The sequence below is a fragment of the Xenopus laevis genome, chromosome 7S, assembly GCF_017654675.1.
Source record: "Xenopus laevis strain J_2021 chromosome 7S, Xenopus_laevis_v10.1, whole genome shotgun sequence".
NCBI lineage: Eukaryota > Metazoa > Chordata > Amphibia > Anura > Pipidae > Xenopus > Xenopus laevis.
The window spans coordinates 34,353,807-34,376,104 of NC_054384.1; the positions used below are offsets into that span (position 1 = coordinate 34,353,807).

General features: G+C 35.5%; 1 protein-coding gene and 1 long non-coding RNA gene across 2 annotated transcripts in view; one reads left to right on the forward strand and one right to left on the reverse strand.

Annotated features, from left to right (window-relative positions):
• LOC108697216 (cGMP-dependent protein kinase 2) overlaps nucleotides 1-22,298 on the reverse strand; it is a 90,959-nt gene that overhangs the window by 45,311 nt on the left and 23,350 nt on the right. Inside the window, exons 2-5 of the mRNA XM_018227133.2 lie at nucleotides 21,388-21,990; nucleotides 15,348-15,514; nucleotides 13,383-13,496; nucleotides 773-878 (exon numbers count right to left, since the gene is read on the reverse strand). Coding sequence (XP_018082622.2) covers nucleotides 773-878; nucleotides 13,383-13,496; nucleotides 15,348-15,514; nucleotides 21,388-21,851 — 851 coding nt within the window. The 5' untranslated portion in view covers nucleotides 21,852-21,990. The remainder of the gene's footprint in view (nucleotides 1-772; nucleotides 879-13,382; nucleotides 13,497-15,347; nucleotides 15,515-21,387; nucleotides 21,991-22,298) is intronic.
• Nucleotides 320-21,471, forward strand: LOC121396282. Its single transcript, XR_005962956.1, has 5 exons — nucleotides 320-522; nucleotides 14,359-14,458; nucleotides 17,053-17,065; nucleotides 18,411-18,483; nucleotides 21,336-21,471. It is a non-coding gene; the product is annotated as an uncharacterized LOC121396282 (long non-coding RNA).

A 22,298-nucleotide genomic window follows, 5' to 3' on the forward strand; every position in this document is an offset into this window, starting at 1 on the left:
ATTTAACTGTAATGTAGAAAGACTCCCACTGTCCCAGATACATAAAAATCACCCCAGACTCTCTGCTAAGCATGAGCATTTTGGTTCAGTGCCTTGAAATTGTCTTCAACGAGTTTAGGGAACTGTTAAATTAGCCTGTAGGGGGTCATTTAAGCAAAGTGCTGCAGAAGACTCATACATTGCTGCTCTATTCTTGTAGTCAAGGGTTGCTTAGCTTTGCAACTCTGCTGTAATCATTATGACCCCCCCCCCTTCCATACCCCCAGCTTTATCTGGCACTGCTAATGAACCAACCCATCACATCTATAATGTCTTATCCGGCAAGTTGCATTATGTAGCTTATAATGTGTTTCAGCTTAGAGAGAGACAGGAGGAAGGATACATAGGAAATCAATAATAAATGCAGAGGGAGCTATAATGCAAACAGAGATTACAGTTAGCTACTACATTAGAAAAGCTTTTAACTGGAAGGATTTATTGCAGATCTCTAATTCTTTCAGATGCAAAGCTGCACTATTACTGGTAGGTAAATGTTTTCTTATACTTGTTTACATTTTGTTGGTCTTGTCTTCATAACTGAAATATGCAAATATTCTTACAGGACAGTTCTTAAATTCTGTATACATTAGGGATGTGGGTTTCTTAAAAGTTTCTTAGAGGTTTCTGTGGAGGTGTGACTACAACTGACATTAGAATACTGTAGTAGTAAAGCAGCCTCATTGAGTTCTATAATATGAGAATCTTTATTATAAAATATAATGGTCCAACATACCTGCGCAGGAAGCTGAAATACTCTTGGTGTTGGGCCTGAGCTGAACTCATCATAATGTTCTGGAAAACCTGCCTGTCCAGGACCCAGATTTTTGAATCAGTCACAGCTGCAAAGCAAACATATTGGTGTTCATTGTAGTGTTAAATGAGATAGGGAAACTGTCATGAGAACTAAACTCTGTTTGCTGTGCAATGTTAAGGCCCTAAACTTTCTGAGCATTGTGTTCCAAAAGTTTCAGTGCTTTGTGCTCAGAAGTGTTTCATTTGCACCCTACTGACACCCCTCTGTTACGAGGTGCTGCACATTCTGAGAAAGATGCAACTATCTGCACTCCATTCTGCACTTGTGAGCACTGGGTGCAAATTGCAGAGAAACAAGGTACAAAAGTACCCTAATATGTTTTGAACACATTTTGAATATATTCTTCCCCAATTTTAAATGTAAACAAAATGCAAAAGCAAACCTGTAATGTTCACTAATTATTCAAAGGAAATTCTATAATTTACTGTCTATTTTCATAAAATAAAAGTTAAAAAACTTTTTTAAACATATTTTCGATTAAAGCATCACCTAAAATTGGCAGATATCTAAATCAAACGAACATTATATATAATACAGGAATGAGAATAAAGATATAATACTGAACAAACTATTTTAGATTTTCAAGTGTCAGTTTTGCTATTTATTATAGCCAAGTTGGTCAGTCATTAAAAGGCAAATGACCCTTTTCTATGATAACAATTTAGCAGCATGTAGTTTTTTTTACTGGTGATCCAGAATAAGCCACCACTTAGTATCATGAAATGTCCATTCCATCAAACAAAAAGATTCGGTACAGTACTCATCATAATATAATGCAACACAGAGAGTGGTACAAATGAGACGTGCAATCATAAAACTCATTTTCCAACACAATTGATGTTGAGACGCAAATAAACTGGCTTTACATGGTGGCAGAGTAAGACTGACAAAGAACACTACAAAAACATAATTTTGACATCAATATGGTTACCTTTAAATTATCTTTTAAGTGGAATTTTGAGTTAAGCTGTAATTTTCCCATTTGCAAATATTCATCTTAATTGTATCTGCAGGTTTCAGAGCAAATTGTGAGAATAACTTACTCTATAACAGGGTTGCCCAAAAGGTATATCGGGATCTACCAGTAGACTTTTAACTGGAGATCAGTAGATTTCAAGACACTGTCAACAAACAGCTTGTCTAAATCACCCTCCTGTTTCATGCATTTCATTCAGATATTTATTATTAAGGTTACATAAGAAATAGTTGTTTGCTAAATATAACAATATACATTTTCCTATGAATCAATATTTAAGTGCTTTTATGGATGTAGATCATAATGGGACAACATCATTAAAAGTAGACCCCACATTAGTAAAGTATGGGCACTCCTGCTCTATAAAAACTTCCAAGTGGTATTTCTGAGTGGTTTACCTGTTTCCCACACTAGCTAAAGAAAATGTGGGAGCATAAGAACCTGTATGTATAGTGTATGGTCATTTGTTCAAGCATTTGTTTTAAGCAATTGCTAGCAAGCACCTAGATATTGTCTGATTGTGGTCATATTTATTATTATTAGTAGTAGCAGTTATAATTAATTTAGTGCCCGTGTTTGTAAGTTAGCATAGTAATAAATATTCTACAGCAACATAGTTATTTAGCGCTAGATTTACTAAGGTTCGAATGGTAAATTAAAATTTTCAATTTTTTTTGGTCAAAACTCACAAATTCCATTTTAAAACCATCAACTCGAATTTCGAATTCGAATGTGAGATTTATCACACCTCCACCCTGGAAACTGTTCTTATTCTACTATTCTCCCTCTAAAACCTGCTCATGTAGAAGTCAATGGCAGAGGTCCCTTGAAAATTCACATTACTCTAATATTGACCTTTGATAAATAACTCCCCTAGTGTAGTAGTTACCACTACCAGACAACCAGGAGTAATGTCAAATATCACAGACATGAAATTGGCAACATGGGAGTCTTCTTTTTTTCTACTGAAAAAGCAGTTGTAGCAATGTGGATAGGAGGCTCTCAAACAATATAGGGCATGTGTATAGTAGCAAAAAGAGCAATAACATATGAAATTTCAACTTCCCGTTAAATTCAGTGCAATTCAGCGATTTTTAATGCCAGTTTGTAAATTCCAACACTGCAGATTCAGTGAACAAGACTTGAAAACATTTTAGTATCCAAAAGTAGAAAAAAGTGCCCATAGTTTTTTGCAGCGAAAAACACCATCTCAACAAAAAATGTTCAAGAATTGTACAATGCAGAACATCAACTCAACAAAAAATGTCCATATACAGTACTTCAATGGGTTTCGCTAATTTTCAGAATTTCTCAATTTTTTCAGCAAAGCAAAACAGGACAGCTTCGCTCATCACTGCTTACAACTGAGGAAAGAATACAAACTTTAATGGATCAATGTTCTGACTAGTCAGAATCTTATAATTAGGCAGTGTTTGGTGTTGTGAGGAGGAGTTGTTTTTAGAGTTAGAGTTGGCTTAAAAGGAGTATCAATAAATATTACATACAGTGAAAAATTTACAATAAAAGAAACCTAAGTAAAAGTAGGAGTATGCTGGGCCCCCATAACTTATACAATCAAAATCTAATGAGCTTTTTAGCTTGGGTAGTTTTTTATAGAGTAAATTATTCTCAAACATGTTACCATTCCAGCAAAGATTCTGCTGTACAAACTGATAAATACACTGTACTCGATAAAGGTCATTGCTAGCTTCATTTAGCACCAAAAAGGGCTTTTGACATCCCCCTACTATACCGCAGTCAGATAATGGCATTAAATGTATTCATGTTTCATCGGTTTGTGATAAACTAGCAAGATAGGGGCTGTCAAGTAATGGACTTGATGTACTCATGGGAAACCATACAAGACTGCTCCCTTTTCGCATCTGAAATTTTAATAAGAGGTTTACAGGAGACTGTGCTTAAAGTGTATTTATGAAGCAGCATGACCATGTACTCTCTACACTTATTTAAATTAAATCATTGGCTTAAATGGCCCAGTGCTGACTTAAAGGCTTACATATTTCATGACGCTGTGAATGGTACTGAACGAAAGTTAGTTTGAGCTGTTTATTCTTAGAAAATTAAAATAAGAATGAACTAAGTATACGTATTTAAATATTTAAAATTATAATGTAATTTTATAGCTGTCAATCCAGCCACTGGAATTTAACTAGCTGGAATTTCAACTTTGATAGGAGAAGTAGTTTTTTCTCACACTTATTTCAGGACTAAATAGTTGTGTTTTAGATATGCTCCTGTTGCACTTGTTAGCACTTAATTCATCAAGTTGTACTTTTTTCTCCAGTTGAGAGGAATGGCAATTGTGACTTTCTGTGCAAAAATATTATGCTTGCTATCCCCATGTTCTTTCTTCCTTAGGAAGCTATTCAGCTCCATGAATTCTTTGATGTTCTTATATGTTTTTCTGCCCTAGTTTACAATTACTGGGCTGTGAAATGTCATCCTCACAATCCTTTATTGCAGCAATGTAGTCTTATCACAAGAACCATATTTTTTGCACTTCTTTTATTGTACTTTATGATACAGTACAGAATCTTCAGTTATTCAAATTTAAGGAATTTATCATACTGTACCTGTACTTATTTTACTTTGAGCTCTTTCTCTCCTTGAAATAAGCGTGTAATGTTATTTTTCTAAGAAAACAATAAATGGATGGAAGGGTAATTTACAGGAACTAGACTTGCTGCTCTAGCTAAGGATAAAGAATGTCTCATCAGCAACATGACATCTTGATTTTAAGTAATACATGCACAACAGAAAGTCCCTCTGGATCATTGCCTATTAGGGATGCACTGAATCCAATTCAGCAGAATCCTTCATGAAATATACAGAAGAATATCGAACTGAATCCAAATCCTGATTTGCAAATTAGGGTAAGGATGGATTAAAGGTTAAATAATGTTTAATGTAATTGTTTGCATGATGAAAAGTCACATGATTTTTAGGATTCAGATTTGGTTCAGCCAGGCAATTGGATTCAGGCAAATGCTGCTGAAAAAGGCCTAATACTGCCCGAACTAAATCCTGGATTTGGCGAATATCTACTGCCTGTAACTATCTGTCTGCCTGTGTGTCTATCTAGTCTATTTAATTGTGTCCACTGTAGGGTCACAATGTGTATTTATACATTTATGTCCTGATAATCTGCCCTTTGCTTTCAATCTTTCAAAACTCAGCCTTGCTAAAATTCTTTTCAAATGACTTATTCAAGATTCTACATCCAATCTTTGTAATTTGCACAGCATCCCTAATCAGGCTAATTTCTAACAGCCACTAAAGACTCATTTTAGAAACATTTTCTCAGAGGTGAAGACGCACCTATTGTGCTCATTCGTTTCAGCTGTCAATAAGAATCCTTTCATTAAAAGATCACTCAGCGGGTACAGCACACTGCACAGACATTTACCAAACTACCTGTTGAGAAGTATTTTCTTCCCTCAAGCAATTGGCATATTTATGACATGCAGACTTTAAGGGTAGGACTACACGGACGATTTTGGAGCAATCCAAAGTGTTGCGCAAAAATCAAAAGCGACAGAAATAAGGCAAGTAATGAAAATGTCGGATGAATGGCAGGGTTGATCCGACGCGTCGCGACTGTCGGATGCAGCGTGCAGCGTCTGCATCTGACAGGCGTGTCGGATCAATGCTGCGACACCATCCGACAATGCATTCACTTACCTTATTTCCGTTGCATCCGATTTGATGCCTGCGTTTTTGCACAGCGCATCGGATCACTCGCCCGTTTAGTCCTACCCTAAACCATCTGAGATACCTCAATTCACTCCCTGAATAATTAGATGCCTTTGAGGGAATGGAGGATCACAAGGAAAAGTGAAGGAGAAGAATAAGACGGGTGATAGTAGCAATAATGTAGGCAAGAAAATAATGGAAGTGGAAGGGACTACACTTGATAGAAAAGGAAACATTTGGGGGGTTATTTACTAAGATCAGTATTTTTCTGGTCGGACTTTTAGGGGAAAACACTATTTTTTAGTAGAAAAAAACTTTTGAGGTTTTCGAGCATCAAATCTGAAAATGTTTTTGGCGACCAATCAGAAAAATTTGTACAATTCAGATTTGAACAAGTTTTTTTCCAACACGAGAAATTTTCGGAAAAAAATCTGGAAAAAAATGTATTGATAAATAGGGACAAAAAGTCCATGCGAATTTGGTCGGAGTAATTGTCATAAAATAGTGAGAACTTTTCAAATTTTAAGAAATAACCCCCTAGACTGGCCACTAGATGATATACCCACTAGATGATATACTATATGCAAGGGATTTCATTATCCCATAACTTGTTATCCTAAAATGCAGGAATACCATCTACCATAGTCTTCCATTTAAGTAAGCAATATAATAATTTTTGACTGATTTTTTTCTTTATAAAAATAAAACAGCATCCTGTAATTTATGATAGCCTAAATCCATGTTGATGGTAAACAATCATATTTGTTTGTTTTTATTTTTTAATTATTCTAATTCCTTAGACAGGTTGTTCACCTTTTACTATGATGTAGAGAGTAATATTCTAACACAGTTTACCTGTTGTTCTTCATTTTTTATTATTTGTATAATCTGTATCTGGTTGCTAGGGTCCAAAATACATTGACAACCAGGGGGTGGTTTGAATGTGATACTGATACATGAATTGGAGAGGTCCTTGAATAGAAAAATAAGTTATAAAAAGTAGCAATAATTATAAAATAGTGGCCTCACAGAGCAATAGTTTTGTGGCTGCTGGACATGGGAAAAACTAAGCTGAAAAGAATCAAAAGAAGAAGGTAAATACTTCAAAATCTATTAAAAAAAATAATGAGGACCAATTGAAAGTATTATATAGTATTTATATAAAAATAAAGTCCAACCACAATAGAATCCATGATTCAACCTTATTTAGTAAGGTTATGGACTTCGAAATTGGATCTTCGTACCTTAAGTCTACTAAAAAGCAATACATATTATATAAACCCAATAAGATGGTTTCACCACCAATATGGATTAATGCAGTCTAGATAGGATCAAGTACAATATACTGTTTTATTATTGCAAAGAAAAAAAGTGAATCATTTTTAAACTTAGAATTATTTGATCAAAATGGACTCTATGGAAGATGGCCTTCCTATAATTTGGATCATTCTGGATGATGGGTTTTCAGATGAATCCTATACCTGTAGCCACATTCAATAAAATCAATAAATTTCCTTTTCATATGTCTGTATCAGTATCTAGATCCCCTATTTCTGCATTGTTTCAGTGGTGTTCCAGGTTTCACAAGATGTAAACTTGCAACATTGCAGAATGTGGAATTCTTGCACAGGATCTTGACAAACTGCCAATCTGGGCAGCTAAGTGGCAAATGAGATTCAATATTGATAAATGTAAAGTCATGCACCTGGGATGTAAAAATATCCAAGTCACTTATACCCTTAATGTGACTGCACTAGGCAAATACATAATAGAGAAGGACCTTGGAGTCCTTGTAGATGATAAACAGTGGCGGAACTACCGGGGGAGCAGGGGGTGCGAGCTGGCCAGGGCCCGCACCCCCCGAGGACCCCCGGGCAGCCCGACTGCCCCTGAAATGCAGGCCATACGGAGGGGGCGGGGGCCGGCTGTACGTCACGCACCAGGGCCCGCCCCCCTCTAGTTACGGTACTGATGATAAACTTGGTTGTAGCAAGCAATGCCAGTCAGCAGCAAATAAGGTCTTGAGCTGTATTAAAATGGGCATAGATTCACGGGAGTAGTAGTTATTCTACAGCTGTATAGAGCACTGGTAAGGCCCCATCTAGAATATGCCATACTGTTTTGGTCTCCAGTGCTCAAACAGACATTATTGAATTAGAGAGGTTCCAGAGAAGGGCAACTAAGTTGGTATAAGGTATGGAAAATCTTTGAGGAAAAGACTGGCCAAGTTGGGGTTGTTCACGCTGGAGAAGAGGCACTTAATGGGTGATATAATAACTATGTATAAATATATAAGGGGATCAATATAATACAATAGCCTTTCAAATGCTTTCTATACGAGTAGGTATTTTCAGCACCCATTATTAGAAGAAATTAGGTTCTGTCTAAATATAGTAGGGTCACTTCTAAACCTAGCTACAGGTGGCAGATTCACTAGGATCTCATCAACCCACAGCAGCCTGGCACCAGACATTTTTATTATGCTTCTTTCAACTTTTTTTTTTTGAAATATAAATGCATATAAATTCGTCATTTAAAAAAGCTTTATAAATCATGGATCCAATAAAAGCAAATCTGTCATGTAACCAGATAAAACAAAGTGTTGAGGGAAGATAATTCTAAAAAAGCTGCTCACACAGCTGGAAGTACTTTTCTCACAATGAAGCATTGCCGCATCTCATTCTATCAAAAAATCTCCACACGGTAAAGAAAATATAAAACCATAAGGGCAGATTTATCAAAATTTGTAAATTCTTTCTTTGATTCTTTTCTGTGCATAAGAAATGCTTCATAGCTTTTCTAGTATTTTTTTTTTTTTTTAGTTCTGGTGTATTTATTATTTGATCAATAGATGAAAACTCCAGCACACGAATGCTTAAGGGTTCATAACCCGTGTTTATTGTCAATGCCAAACAGGAAACAACGTTTCGGGGGCGTACCCCTTCGTCAGGTACCCCTGACGAAGGGGTACACCCCCGAAACGTTGTTTCCTGTTTGGCATTGACAATAAACACGGGTTATGAACCCTTAAGCATTCGTGTGCTGGAGTTTTCATCTATTGATCATTGGTTGGAGGTGCCGTCCTCCTTTAACCCCAAGCACCGGTGAGGATTCTGAGAGACCAGGTGTGCTACTGCTCCTATTTGCTTGAACTGTATTTATTATTTGGCAATTACATTTACGCAAGCATGAAAGCATTTATGAATATTTTTCTTGCTTTGTGCCATCCCCCAGAGGTTTCAATTGTAAAGAACTCCAAAAGGCATCCAAAGTCATATTAGATCTGCTGGAGGAACCTGATTTTTTTTGTAAAAATGTAACTACATTTTTCATCTTAACCTTCAATAGACTGATTACTTAGTACACAATCATGGCTTTTAAAACTAGTTTATGGAGAGGATTTGAATGCTTGAATCAGCAGAATTACCGATTTGTCAGAAGTGGATTCATTTTTTAACTGAACATGGGGTAAGAGACTATGGTGGAAAATTTACTAAGCGGATAAAATTCGCCAGCGACGGCTTCACAGGCAACACTTCGTCAAGTGAAAATTCACTCAGACAATGCTAATTCACTAACATGCAAAGTTGCGTCCAGGGCACCGAATGCTCGCAAAGTTGCGCTAGCATTAATTCAGCAAGCAGAGCAAAGTTGCGCTAGCGTTGGCTAATTTGCATACGGGAAGTTAAAGTTGAATGGACGTATATGTTGCAGCAAATACATTACATTACACAAGCCCAGGGAAGCTTATTAAAATAGTTGTTATAATGCCCTACACATGAGCCCAGTGTATAGTTTATGTGCCATATGTTAGGAAATGTAGGGGGGAAGACGTTTACCCCAAAAAGAAATTACGCTCTTTTGCAACCTATCACCCTGAAAAAAGGAAAGGACGCCAGTATTTTTCAACTAAATTTTGAGGAAGTCTTATCTACTCTATTGCACCTTGCCTGGTCTGAGGTGGCGAAGCAAGTCTGGCGCAAGAGGTAAAGTTCAGTAAAATCCGCATCTTAGTGAATTGGCGCAGTTACGTCCCTTCACCAGAAAGCAACTTCGTCTGGTGATTGAGTGCGAATGAGCGGCAGCATCAGTCTCTTTCACTAATGAAGTTACGTACCGAAATTACATCACACTGGCGAATTTTCGCCAGCGTTAGTCACTTTGCCCTTTAGTAAATTTGCCCCTATGGATTTCAAATACAGAACAGATAATAATAAGTGCACAGGAGTCCGAGACAATATTCTATATGACATGTGGAGGCCCATTTATTAAAATTTTTGTGTTTTAAGAGCTTTTGAAACCATGATTAAACTCGAACTCATGGCATTCTAAAGTCACAAATGTCATGAAAATTACTAAAAGATGCAATTATAAAAAGTATGGGAAAAAACACTGAATAATGCACTAAAAAATATGAATCTCTCTAAAACCTCTAAGGGTAGAACTACACAGGTGTTTTGACATCCGATACCTTCCGTTCTGATGCGATGTGAGGAAGCATCGTGTCAGATGCACGCTGCGACAAGATCCAACATTCCTATTACTTACATTAGATTTGGCGCATCTGAGGTGACGCCTGCGATTCCTTGCAACGTGTTGGAACAGCAGGTATCAGATGCCAAAACGTCCATGTAGTTCTACCCTAAAGACAATTACTAGCTAAAAAAAAAAATTTCCCCTTTAAAACGCTGACCATAACAAATTGGAGTTTAGTAAATAACCCCCTTAGTGTTTTTTGTGGTTTTTACACTTAATAAGTTAAAATTTTTTGAGTTTTAAATATATTAAAAAAACATGAATTTTTAGACAAGGTGTTACCTAATGAATGTCACTGGCACTAAGAGATGAGTAGGCCATTTGTAATTTCCTTTACCAAAATATTAAATTTGACATTCAAATAAACATTTTGCAAAAATTGATGATACAATTCTGCGATATTCTTACATTATATATAACCAAACCCTCTATCTATCCCCGTGTATCTGCACTGACAAGTACAGCTTCCACCTGACTGCAGGTACATGGAGCAATTAGGCCCTAGACCTAAGGGTGAAGACAAACAGAGCTACTAGTAGCAGCAACTTGTCACAGCTACAAAATAGACAGTAGTGATAACTGTATTTGCTAAGACACTATGGGACAGATCAAGATCAAGGGTTGAACTGAAAATTTGAATTCGAAATTCAAATTTTCTAATTTTTTTATGGTCAAAACTGTGAAATTCAACTAGGGAGTTATTCAAATTCGATTAGAGCTTTTTTAAAAAAACTGAATTCCATTTTCGAGATATATCATACTCTTCGAATTAAGATTTAAGATACCTAAAACCTGCCGAATTACTGTTTGAGTCAATGGGAGAGGGGGTGTGTCTAATGAATCCTAGGATTTGAATGTTTCACTGCCTACTTACTTCCCATTGGCTATCTTTCTTTTAAATATCCTGTATGTTATGTTCAATGTTCAGCCTATGACTAAGTGTCCTTAATAGACACAAAACACGTCAGGCCTTGGTTCTTAATTTATGAAAAATAAAATGTAAGCTTTTTCAACCTTTTACCAGCTGACTCCGGCTTTACTACTTCATGGGTCCAGGCTTGTGTCAGCCTCCTTTGAAGTTTCATCGGGAGAGGTCCAGGGATCAATTTGGAGTTGTTTGCAGCCTTCTTGACACGCAAGTTTTTTTCAGAGAAAAAACTCGAAACAAATATTTTAGATTCAAATCGACTCGATTCGGGTTTTCGGGTCGATTTAATTCATCCGAGTTATAAAAATGTGATTTTTTAATACATGTTGATTTGTCAAATTTCAAATTTATGGGAATTTAGGGGAGTTTTTAAATGGGTGGTTCACCTTTGAGTTAACTTTTGGGGGCAGATTTATCAAGGGTGGAATTTGAAAAATGTCAAAATTTGAATTTAAAAAGACAGATTGAAATTAAATCGAAGGTTTTTTTTGGCCAAATAGGTCCTCTAATTCTTTTCAAATTCTTATCGAATTTGGACAATTCCCTAGTCGAAGTTCACAAAAATAAGCTCGAAATTTTCACTTCGACCTTTGATAAATCTGCCCCTTAGTATGACATAGATAGTGATATTCTGAGACAATTTGCAATTATTTTTAATTTTTGTTTTTTTAAGGTTTTTGAGTTATTTAGCTTTTTATTCAGCAGCTCTTCAATTTGCATTAAAAACAATCTGGTAGCTAGGGTCCAAATTACTCTAGCAACCATATATTGATTTGAATAAGAGACTCGAATATGAATAGGAGAGGACCTTACTAGAAATAGAAAATTAGCAATAACAATAATTTTGTAGCCTTACAGAGCATTTGCTTTTTAGATAAAAAACTGGAAAGAGTGACAGGAAAAAGGCAAATAATTATAAAACTATAAAAAATAAATAATGAATACCAGTGGAAAAGTTCCTTAGAATTGGCTATTCTATTACATACTAAGGGGCACATTTACTTAGCTCGAGTGAAGGAATAGAATAAAAAATACTTTGAATTTCAAAGTATTTTTTTGGCTACTTCGACCATCGAATTGGCTACTTTGACCTTCGACTACGACTTCGAATCGAACGATTCAAACTAAAAATCGTTCGACTATTCGACTGTTCAATAGTCGAAGTACTGTCTCTTTAAAAAAAAACGTTGACCACCCACTTCGCCACCTAAAACCTACCGAGCATCAATGTTAGCCTATGGGGAAGGTCCCCATAGGCTTTCTAGCCAATTTTTGATCGAAGGAAAATCGTTCGATCGATGGATTAAAATCCTTTGAATTGTTCGATTCGAAGGATTTAATCGTTCGATCAAACGATTATTCCTTCGATCGTTCGATCAAATGAATATCGCTAAATCCTTCGACTTCGATATTCGAAGTCGAAGGATTTAACTTCGACGGTCAAATATCGAGGGTTAATTGACCCTTGATATTCGCCCTAAGTAAATGTGCCCCTAAAAGTTACCTAAAAGGTGAACCACCCCTTTAAAAACTCACATGAATTTGAAATTTGACCTTTGATAAATGTGCCTCTATGTGTGTTTTAGCAGAGGCAATTCTCAGTATTGTCTATCCATTTTTTCTAGCCACATCAAGCAGTTGCTACTAGCAGCACCGTGTGTCTTCACCCAAAAAGAGCTTTAAGTCTTTTAAAGGATTTGTGTCTAGAATGCATTTGAAATGCAAAAGAATATGGGAATGCAATTTGATATGAACACCCAGGAATATTTCTAATGGGATTAGTTTCTATTTCGGCAGCAGAAAAAATGAAAATAAAAATGCAGAGTAGACAGAGTAAAGCTCATTTTATAATCAGAATTTAAAATGTAAGTAATATTACGTACATGTCCCCCTAACAAGCAATTTGGCCAAGCAGTCTTTGAGTAATTGAGCCTTAAAATAGAAAGCAATTCAAATGATGAGCTGATTTGCTGCATGTTTGAGGCTATCAGAGGACTGACTGGATACATACTTCAGTGTATGATTATCTTAAAATTTGGCTGCATCTTAATTGACTCCTTTATTGTATTTGGTTCATTAGTTTGTAATATCATTGTTCCAATAAAGATAACAGGAAGAAACTGAAAAAAGTAATTAGATATGTGAGAAGACATAATCCTTCATATCTATTGAAATAAAATAATTATATTCCTTCTACTACTGCACTGATGAAAGTGACATTAATTTTTGGGTACTCAATGCAGCATTTTTAATGTCTTTTTATCTACTTTTTTCTATACAGAGCATAAATTATTGGAAGGAGTTTGCATGAATTGTAAATATTTTACAGGAAATATATATATATTTATGAATGTTTTTTCCACGCACACACATACCTTTCACAGTTGCAGTCCTTTTGCAGTTATAAAGAATTGCCAGTTCTCCAAAAGCAGTCCCAGGATGCATCTGCCCCAGCAACCTGCTGTTCTGAATAACATCAAGCAAACCATCTGTAGGGATTAAATAATCCTGTTAATTACAAAACATTTTTTTCTGCAGTGAATTTGCACAGTATGTTTATTGTTTAGTATGCTCACCACTTTATTAATGCTCTTCTCGGATAAACCTCCTTTATGTTAGTTACTTTGCAATGATTTGCAGTGTTAGCTGCGTATAATACACTGCATAGATGGGACTAAATTATGAAATAATTAACAAAATGAACCCATCCTTAAAATTGTTTGTTCATTACTGGCTCAGGGGACAGCTAGTGGAACTTTTGTTGTGTCCACAAAAAATACTATTATAGTTTGTAAGACTATAATAAGTCATCTTCCACTTAGTTAGTGGCAAGGACGGTAATACCCCATACTTGGAATTGCATCTGGCCATACCATACTGTATAAATTCTATAGCATTACCATTAGTGATTGGGCCACAATAAAAGCTATATTTCATATAAGTTGAGGAAGTGATGTCACTGGTAGGAAAGACAATAACTAAGAAGTGCATACTGCACCAGAAAGCTACATATTGATTGGTGCCATATCCACCATGGAGCAGTTTCTTTTACGAATTAAATTCCTTGTTACAGGCTCCATTTACAGGCAATCTATGCTTCGAAGGGAACAATAATGTAGTATTGGCCTTAGTAGCCATGGCAAGTACCATTGCTAAGAGCAAACCAAGACCTACTTCATGTTGAATATATAATGTGAAAATGAGCTTGCATAGCTAGCATTAGCTGCATTAGCTGCAAAAGTATTGCCAACATGATAGTGACTTTTGTGTTCGCAGTTACAATGGCAAAACATTGGTCTACTCGCCTAGCAAAGAATAAAAAATATTTATGATGAGCTATGTCATTTACAGTCTATAGACCTCTTCTGAAGAAGAGCCCAATGTCGCGAAAAGCATCAGGAGAGAGTGGCTGGAATGAGGTATGGCGACAGAGGGAAGACACAGCCTTGTGGTATGTTTTAATACAATTTAATATAACTTTATGCAATGCTGTTTGCTGTGATTATTTTGCACTATTTTTTTCATTAATATATGTTATGTGATCCTATGCTAAGGGGCTCACATGCTAATGTTAATATTGATTTAACTGGTAATTTTCAATCTATACTGTATGGCCAAAAGTATCTGGACCCCCCCCCCCCAATTTAACATTTTATTCTAAGGGTATTCATTTGACGTTTGCCCTCTCTTTTGCTATACTGAGAAGGCTTCCCACTAGATGATTGAACATTGATGGATGGTTTTGGTGCTAATTTTAGGAGATCAGGCCTGGCTCAATTCAGTGTAACTCAAAACATGTTAATTTGGGTTACATATATGGCTCTTTATAAGTTACTTAGGTTCTCCACATCTATCCCAGCAAACCAGTTCTGTATAGACCTCATTTAGTACATAGGGGCAATATAGTACTTAAACAGAAATTGTCTTTCCCATATTTTTTCCACATAGAAGAAAGCATGACATTTTCAATAATGTCATTGTATGAGGTAGTGGCACCTGTATTGGCAATGATGGGTGTGGCCAATTACAATGACTAAAAATGTCCACCTGTTTATCTGTAGAAATAATCTTTCATGTTTGTGGGTGTAACTGCACAGGAAATCAGATCAGACAACTGACTATGAATCTATATCCAATGACTTTTACCGAAGCCAGAATATGATTTATACCAAGTGAAGACAATAATGCTACACCACTACTTGTCAATTTGATTTTGCTGAAACAATGAATAAAAGCAGTTGTACAGAAAACAGAGGTCCCCATGAATCCTTTAATTTGAGTGCATTTGAATGCAATATTCTGATATAGAATTAACAAAAGAAAAAACAACTCCTCCTCACCTGCCAGCACATAGAGATGGTTTCCGGCTGCCCCCTCTTGAATTACAAGCTGTGACTTACTATATACTCTTTCATACATACAGTCCACCATACACCTGACATGTGAAGCCTCAAGCTGCCTTAAAAAGTCATTACTCATAATGGCACCCGTGATTAGCTTCTTGGCACTAGGGAAACAGAAAAGTGGTTTGTTTATTTGCAATAGGTTACAAACATGGAACAAACTTTCTCAAAAGTTTTATATTTATAGAACAGATGAAAACAATTAATTAATTAATTTAATTGTTTATAACAATATTGCAAGACAATTATTAGAAAGGATTATATATACTCTATATATATAAAGAAACGGCATTAGCAAAATATAAGGTATATGTTTTCCTGTGTGCATCAGGCTTCGATCTGATCACTGTGCACATATTTGGGGAAGGTAAAGGGAAGACGTTTGTGTGGTCTGGTTGCAATACACACATACTGTATTTAAACCAAGGTTAAGCTGGGTATATGTCTAAGGCAATTTCCCCTCTAATTCCTTATTATTATTTTGTGCGCACCTTTGTGTGCTCTAGTGAGAAATACAAAATTTAGTGTTTTCACACCAAATTTTTTGTGTGCACCACAATTTATTGTTTGTGTTGGGCTCAAAATTTATGTGCACATGCACGAGTGCACACCTTGGAGGGAACATTGGTTTAAGGCAAAGCTAAGGAAAAAAGATGTATTCAGAAACTAAATGTGTCAAAAAAAGTCTCCCAGAGCCCAACTGATATCATGAAGCCAGTGAAAATGGCTAGTCGAAGGAAATTATGTACCAGCTTCTATGGTACTATGTTTATAGCAAACACTCATGGTGCAATGGGCCACATTCCATTTGATGGGAAAAGCTTATCTCCTAATTTAGAGTCATATGCAATTCATTAAGGAAAACTTATCTCATGGTTTATCACATAAATACTCTATGAGGTCTATTGGAAATAGCTGGAACTGAAATAGGAGGAAAGTTTTTCTCCTCAAATTGAATCTTTCCCATACATTTTCACATAATAAACCATAAAATAAAATGTTCTCATGGAAATGAATCTAACCCAAATGTGATCTTAAATAAGAAGCTGCAACTCTGTTATGTATACTGTTTTATGTGTTTCCTCCCTGTGCATTTTCTAGCAATCAGTGCAATGCATTGCTGACTTACATTCCACTCAAGTCTGTATAAGAGCAACACTGCAGGCACTTTTATTAAGATTTATTTTCTTCCAGCTCTATTAAGACGACTTTTAAAGCTGATTAAAGAAAGTGTCGTGAAAAAGTACTATGGATAAATTTATATTATTAGTAAACAGATAGCTTTGCTTTAAGAGGACCACAATTAAATTTAAGGGAAGCCCATGGGAAGGTTTGGGGCACCAAACAGTGAAAAATAAAATTAATGAACAATGTTAAACCATTCTTCAGGCTGAAAAAACTGGGGACATCTCTATAGTGAATTATTTTTTACAGTTATTATTACAGTTATTATTTTTACCATTATTATACAATAATACTATGAACTTTTACCAAGGATAATTTTGAGCTAAGCAGGCTCTTCTGAATCTGGGCTCTCAGGGCGATTGTCTCTCCGCTCTTCATGTAAGGCAAAAGTGATGTGTCTAATTTACATAGTGAAAATGATACTGACTCTTTACACTTTTTTCCTATGTCTGATAAGATTAGATCTCCAGGTAAGTGTACTTCATTTATAAATCCTGTACACTTTAATAATGGTTGGGAAAAGAAGGTAATGTGATCCTTATAATTACTTTACACTAGAATTTTTTAAACAGAAATTAAAAGAAACTGTAATTACAATGATGTAATGCATCTTTGATGTGTACCTTTTCATTTAAATGTTACAAAGACATCAGAACACTGCTATATTTGCTAATCAGCTCCAAAAATATAAAAGAGAAAATAAATGATAATGCCAAATTTTGCTCTAAATGCCCCTCAGACTGGACTTCCAGGAAAAAATAGCATTGCAAATATCTATTGTTACCAGATTAAAGCCTTTATGGCATTTAGACTGGGCCCCACTAGGGGGAACAGCTGTTTGGGGACCAATGTTCTAAAATAAGTTGGCTAAGTTTTTGGTTTTGTCACAGTCTATTTTGGGCCCAGAAACTGAAAGAATTAATGGACCACATACTCTAACTATCTCACATTCCGTACACCTCTTGGAAGTTACCCCACATTTATGTACAGTATTGGTTGGATAGACTGGTTAATTGCAAAAGCTAAATCATATGCTATTAAATGAATTATTCATTTCCCTTATAAATGGTAAAACTGGGAAAGAAGTTACTGAGCTACAGTGCAAGACTGACACTCAAGTCATAATATTCCCATTGCTAATTTAGACAGCAAATTAATTCAATTTACGTTATACAGCTGTTAAATCACGAAGCACATAACCCATTATTTTAAGCTTACTCAAGATCTGCGATTTAAAATAGACTCTTGTCAAGTGGCTTATAAAGAGAATAAGATATAGGATTATATAGAAGAGTAAGGACACCTTCCCCTTATTTAAATGCAAATTCTTGAATGTGTATATTTTCATGGAAAAGCTAAGCCACTTAGTTTAATGCAAAGCCAGGGTAGCATCTAATCAAAACCCAACTACAGACTGTTTTTTTGCCATTATTAAGGCTCATCAGTGTAGGTTAGAGGTTTCAAATCAGAATATGCAGCCCCTGGGAAGTGAATGCATCAAGCTTGATAGGGGTAAGGGTATTCCATGTTGAATTGGTTTCCTTCTCAGGATTTCTTCTGTTTTGCATTAGAAGATAGAATGGGATCTCCTGACTGTCTATAATGGTCATGTGGCATCACTTCCCTGACTTTGCATATAATAGCAATGATCTATAGTTGTTGTTTGACAATTTTGCATGTCATTAATATTCCCCAAGCAAGCAAGAATGAAAATAAAATACCTTATTTAGCAAAAGAATGTCTCATTCATATGACTCATGTGCCATTTACAAAAAAATATTCTTTCTTCCTTATACATATTCTTTCTTCTTTCAGTAATAGATTACACCCCTATATGCTGGTATTTGTATATTCTATTGAACCATGGGAACTCATCTCCACACAATAGGTACAAAAATTGAACTTCACTTAACATCAACATAACTGTATATGTAATATAATGTGCCACCTATGAGTTCTGTCTCTTGTACAATAACAATTTTGTACTACAACCATTCTTTTAAATGCCGCCAAGCTCCTACCATTTCAAATTGTAATTGTGGTCCTCCAGCATTTGTAGAATTACAAAATCCATCAGAGCCTTAATAAGAATCATTCCCTGTTTGCTTAAAACTGTCTGTTTAATAGTAGCTCCAAAGAGATATTTTTAAAACATTAAAAAAATCTAATTCTATATACACAAAATCTAATAGTAAAGACTAAATATCATTGGCAATATTATTTTATCTACATTTTGTTTCCAGAAACCAGAGAAGAATATTCCCCACATATGGGATGCACCTAGTCAACACCTTAAGGCAGAGATTCTAATATTCAATTTTTACGGTTATGAGAAAACTGCTTTGCTAGTAAGAGGAATGATTTTCATCTGTGACATTTCAGAAAATGGCCATTAAAGTCATGATAGAAGTGTTTAATGGTGCTTTAACCTTTTGAATTAAAATTGATCATCTGTCAGAGGGTAATATTTTGAACCTATGACTGTAAACTACAGAGAACAAATACAAGTTCTAAAAATGTTACAGTAAAAATTTACTGAGAATATTGTAGGTATATTTTTTGTAAATACATATTTTCATGACAATCTGCTTCTTACTAGGAAGAAAATAATTTGTAGATTTATTTCAGTATAAATGTAGGATTCTATTACCTAATTGGCAAACTACACATTTTGGGCCTTATTTATTGAATCCAAATTATTTCAATAATCATTTCAATTAAAAAGTCCAACCAAACTGGAATCCATACTTTGACCTATTTATTATCAAAATAGCACAAATTAATCGATTAGGGGAAAACTCTGAAAAAATCGTACAAAAATTGTATCGTATGATTTTCTTCAGTTTCTTGTCAAATGGTATGATTTTTTTTTGTGATTTCTCCCGAAAAGCCAGATTTTTTTCGGATTTTTGCTGAAAAGTCTTAAAGGAGAAGGAAAGCTACGGAGACATTTTATTGCCAATAGATTAGCTGCAATAGTGCAAGCTAGAATGCTATATTTATTCTGCAGAATGTTTTACCATACCTGAGTAAAAAGCTCTAGAAACTCTCTGTTTGTTTAGGATAGGAGCTGCAGTATTAATGTGGTGTGACATCACTTCCTGCCTGAGTCTCTCCCTGCTCTGGGCTCAGATTACAGTTGAGAAGGGAGGGGTGGGGAAGAGGAGCAAACTGAGCATGCTCTTGCCCAGGGCAATGAGGTTTAAGCTGAAGGCAGGAAGTCTGATACAGAAGCCCATGTGTACATAATAGAAGGAAAGAAATGCTGTGTTTCTTTTGACAGGAGACTCAGAGCAGCACTACTTTGGGGGTTTACTGGTATATTTAGATGGACCTTTCTGATAAGGCTTACTTAGTTTTAACCTTTCCTTCTCCTTTAAACATTTTCGGGGCAAATTCCAGCTCAGATCACAGAAACGTCCAAATAGGATGTATATACAAGCTCGGCAGGTCTGAGATGCCGGATTTTAAGATTCTGACTTATTGCAGCCTCGGGGTTTAATAAATTCCAAAAAATTTAGGGTTTTTTTCCACAAAAAAATCGTATTTTATAGTAAAAAAAACAAAACTGATTTTTTCAAAATTTTTGACATTCGGACTTTGATAAATAACCCCTTTTATGTCTTGTTGTGAGTGTTTTCAGACCATTAATACATAAAGAAAGTCTCATAACATTAGATCCCTGTTTGTTATAAATGAATGTAAAGCTCTGCACAACTTGTTGGCACTATATAAATAAATGATGATGATAAACACCTAGGGTTTACTAAATTTAATTAAAGGGCTTTTTTTACATCTTTACATGTAAAAGATGGAGGGGTGGGGAAGAGGAGCAAACTGAGCATGCTCTTGCCCAGGGCAATGAGGTTTAAGCTGAAGGCAGGAAGTCTGATACAGAAGCCCATGTGTACACAATAGAAGGAAAGAAATGCTGTGTTTCTTTTGACAGGGGACTCAGAGCAGCACTACTTTGGGGGTTTACTGGTATATTTAGATGGACCTTTCTGATAAGGCTTACTTAGTTTTAACCTTTCCTTCTCCTTTAAACATTTTCGGGGCAAATTCCAGCTCAGATCACAGAAACGTCCAAATAGGATGTATATACAAGCTCGGCAGGTCTGAGATGCCGGATTTTAAGATTCTGACTTAATAAATTCCAAAAAATTTAGGGTTTTTTTCCACAAAAAAATCGTATTTTATAGTAAAAAAAAAAACAGATTTTTTCAAAATTTTTGACATTCGGACTTTGATAAATAACCCCTTTTATGTCTTGTTGTGAGTGTTTTCAGACCATTAATACATAAAGAAAGTCTCATAACATTAGATCCCTGTTTGTTATAAATGAATGTAAAGCTCTGCACAACTTGTTGGCACTATATAAATAAATGATGATGATAAACACCTAGGGTTTACTAAATTTAATTAAAGGGCTTTTTTTACATCTTTACATTTTTCATTCTGCAAGTAAAAAGATCAATATGAGATGCTCAGAAAAAGAAGATTAGCAATACATTTGAACCCTTGCAACTAATATATTTTTCAATTTTCAGGGACTGTGATGCTCATAATGAGATGGCATTTTAATACTACTACTACTAATAACAATAATGATAATAGTAGTAGTAATGGTATTATAAAAATAATTATTATTATTACTATTAATAGAAATAATCACAATAATATTCACAAAATGTATTTTTGAATATGTATTAATGATAAAGCATCATTTGACATTTGCAGACCCATAACAGAGTTGGAATTTAAAGCTACTATGAGGACCTTATGCCATTACCTGGAATCTTTCCTGACACATGTGACATCAGGGTTCTGAGAAGAAGGGCTGTAGAAATGTCGTGAAGTTGGCTCAGCTGACACGCCTTCCTTGGCTTTCTGCCGCCTGTGGGACTCTGCCACTTTCTCATTGTTCTGAGCAGGTCCTTGGTTTATAACACTAAGAAGCTTCTTTTTTTGACTGCCCTTTGGGGACATTTGAATAACATTATACCCAAGAGCATCCTGCAGCTTGTCTATTTGAGTAACTTTCATTTCCAGGTCCTTCTCCAGCTGTAGGATTCTATCATCCTTTTCTTGGAGCTCTTTCCATCTCTGCCTCAGTTCCTCTTCCAGAAGTAACACTGTCTCCTGTAACTTGCTAAAAGCGCCAGAGGAGTGCTCACGCCTCCTGGAAAAGAGGCAGCTGTCCTCCCTTTTTGGGGCTCTGATAGTTCCATTTCCCATAGTGTTCTGGTTGAACATCCCTAGGCCAGGAAAAGTTCTCTGCTTTGGAAATGTTTATTTGTGCATTCTTCCTGTGATATTACCTTCAAAGTAAAAATGTTTTTGTTGTCCAAAATGCATCACTCATTCTTCCCATTTTCTGGAATCTCCCAATTACCTAGAAAAAAAACACATTTGTGTTTACTAAAGTAAAACTTTGATTATTGATTTTTTACATTTGAAAGCATCTCATGTCTAAAATGATGTACAATATGCTGCCTTTTTGTTATATATCTACTAAATATTCAATAAGGAAATACCTGTATTTCCCAAGTTTGTGTGCCATTGCATTATCTCTAGCTTCATTTTTTCCCTGTGGAAGGGCCTAACACATGTGGTGCTCCAATGTTACTACCCATAGTTCTTTTACATTATTGGTATCTCTTAGGGGTCAATACTAATGCACTCACTTAACAATAAGAGCAT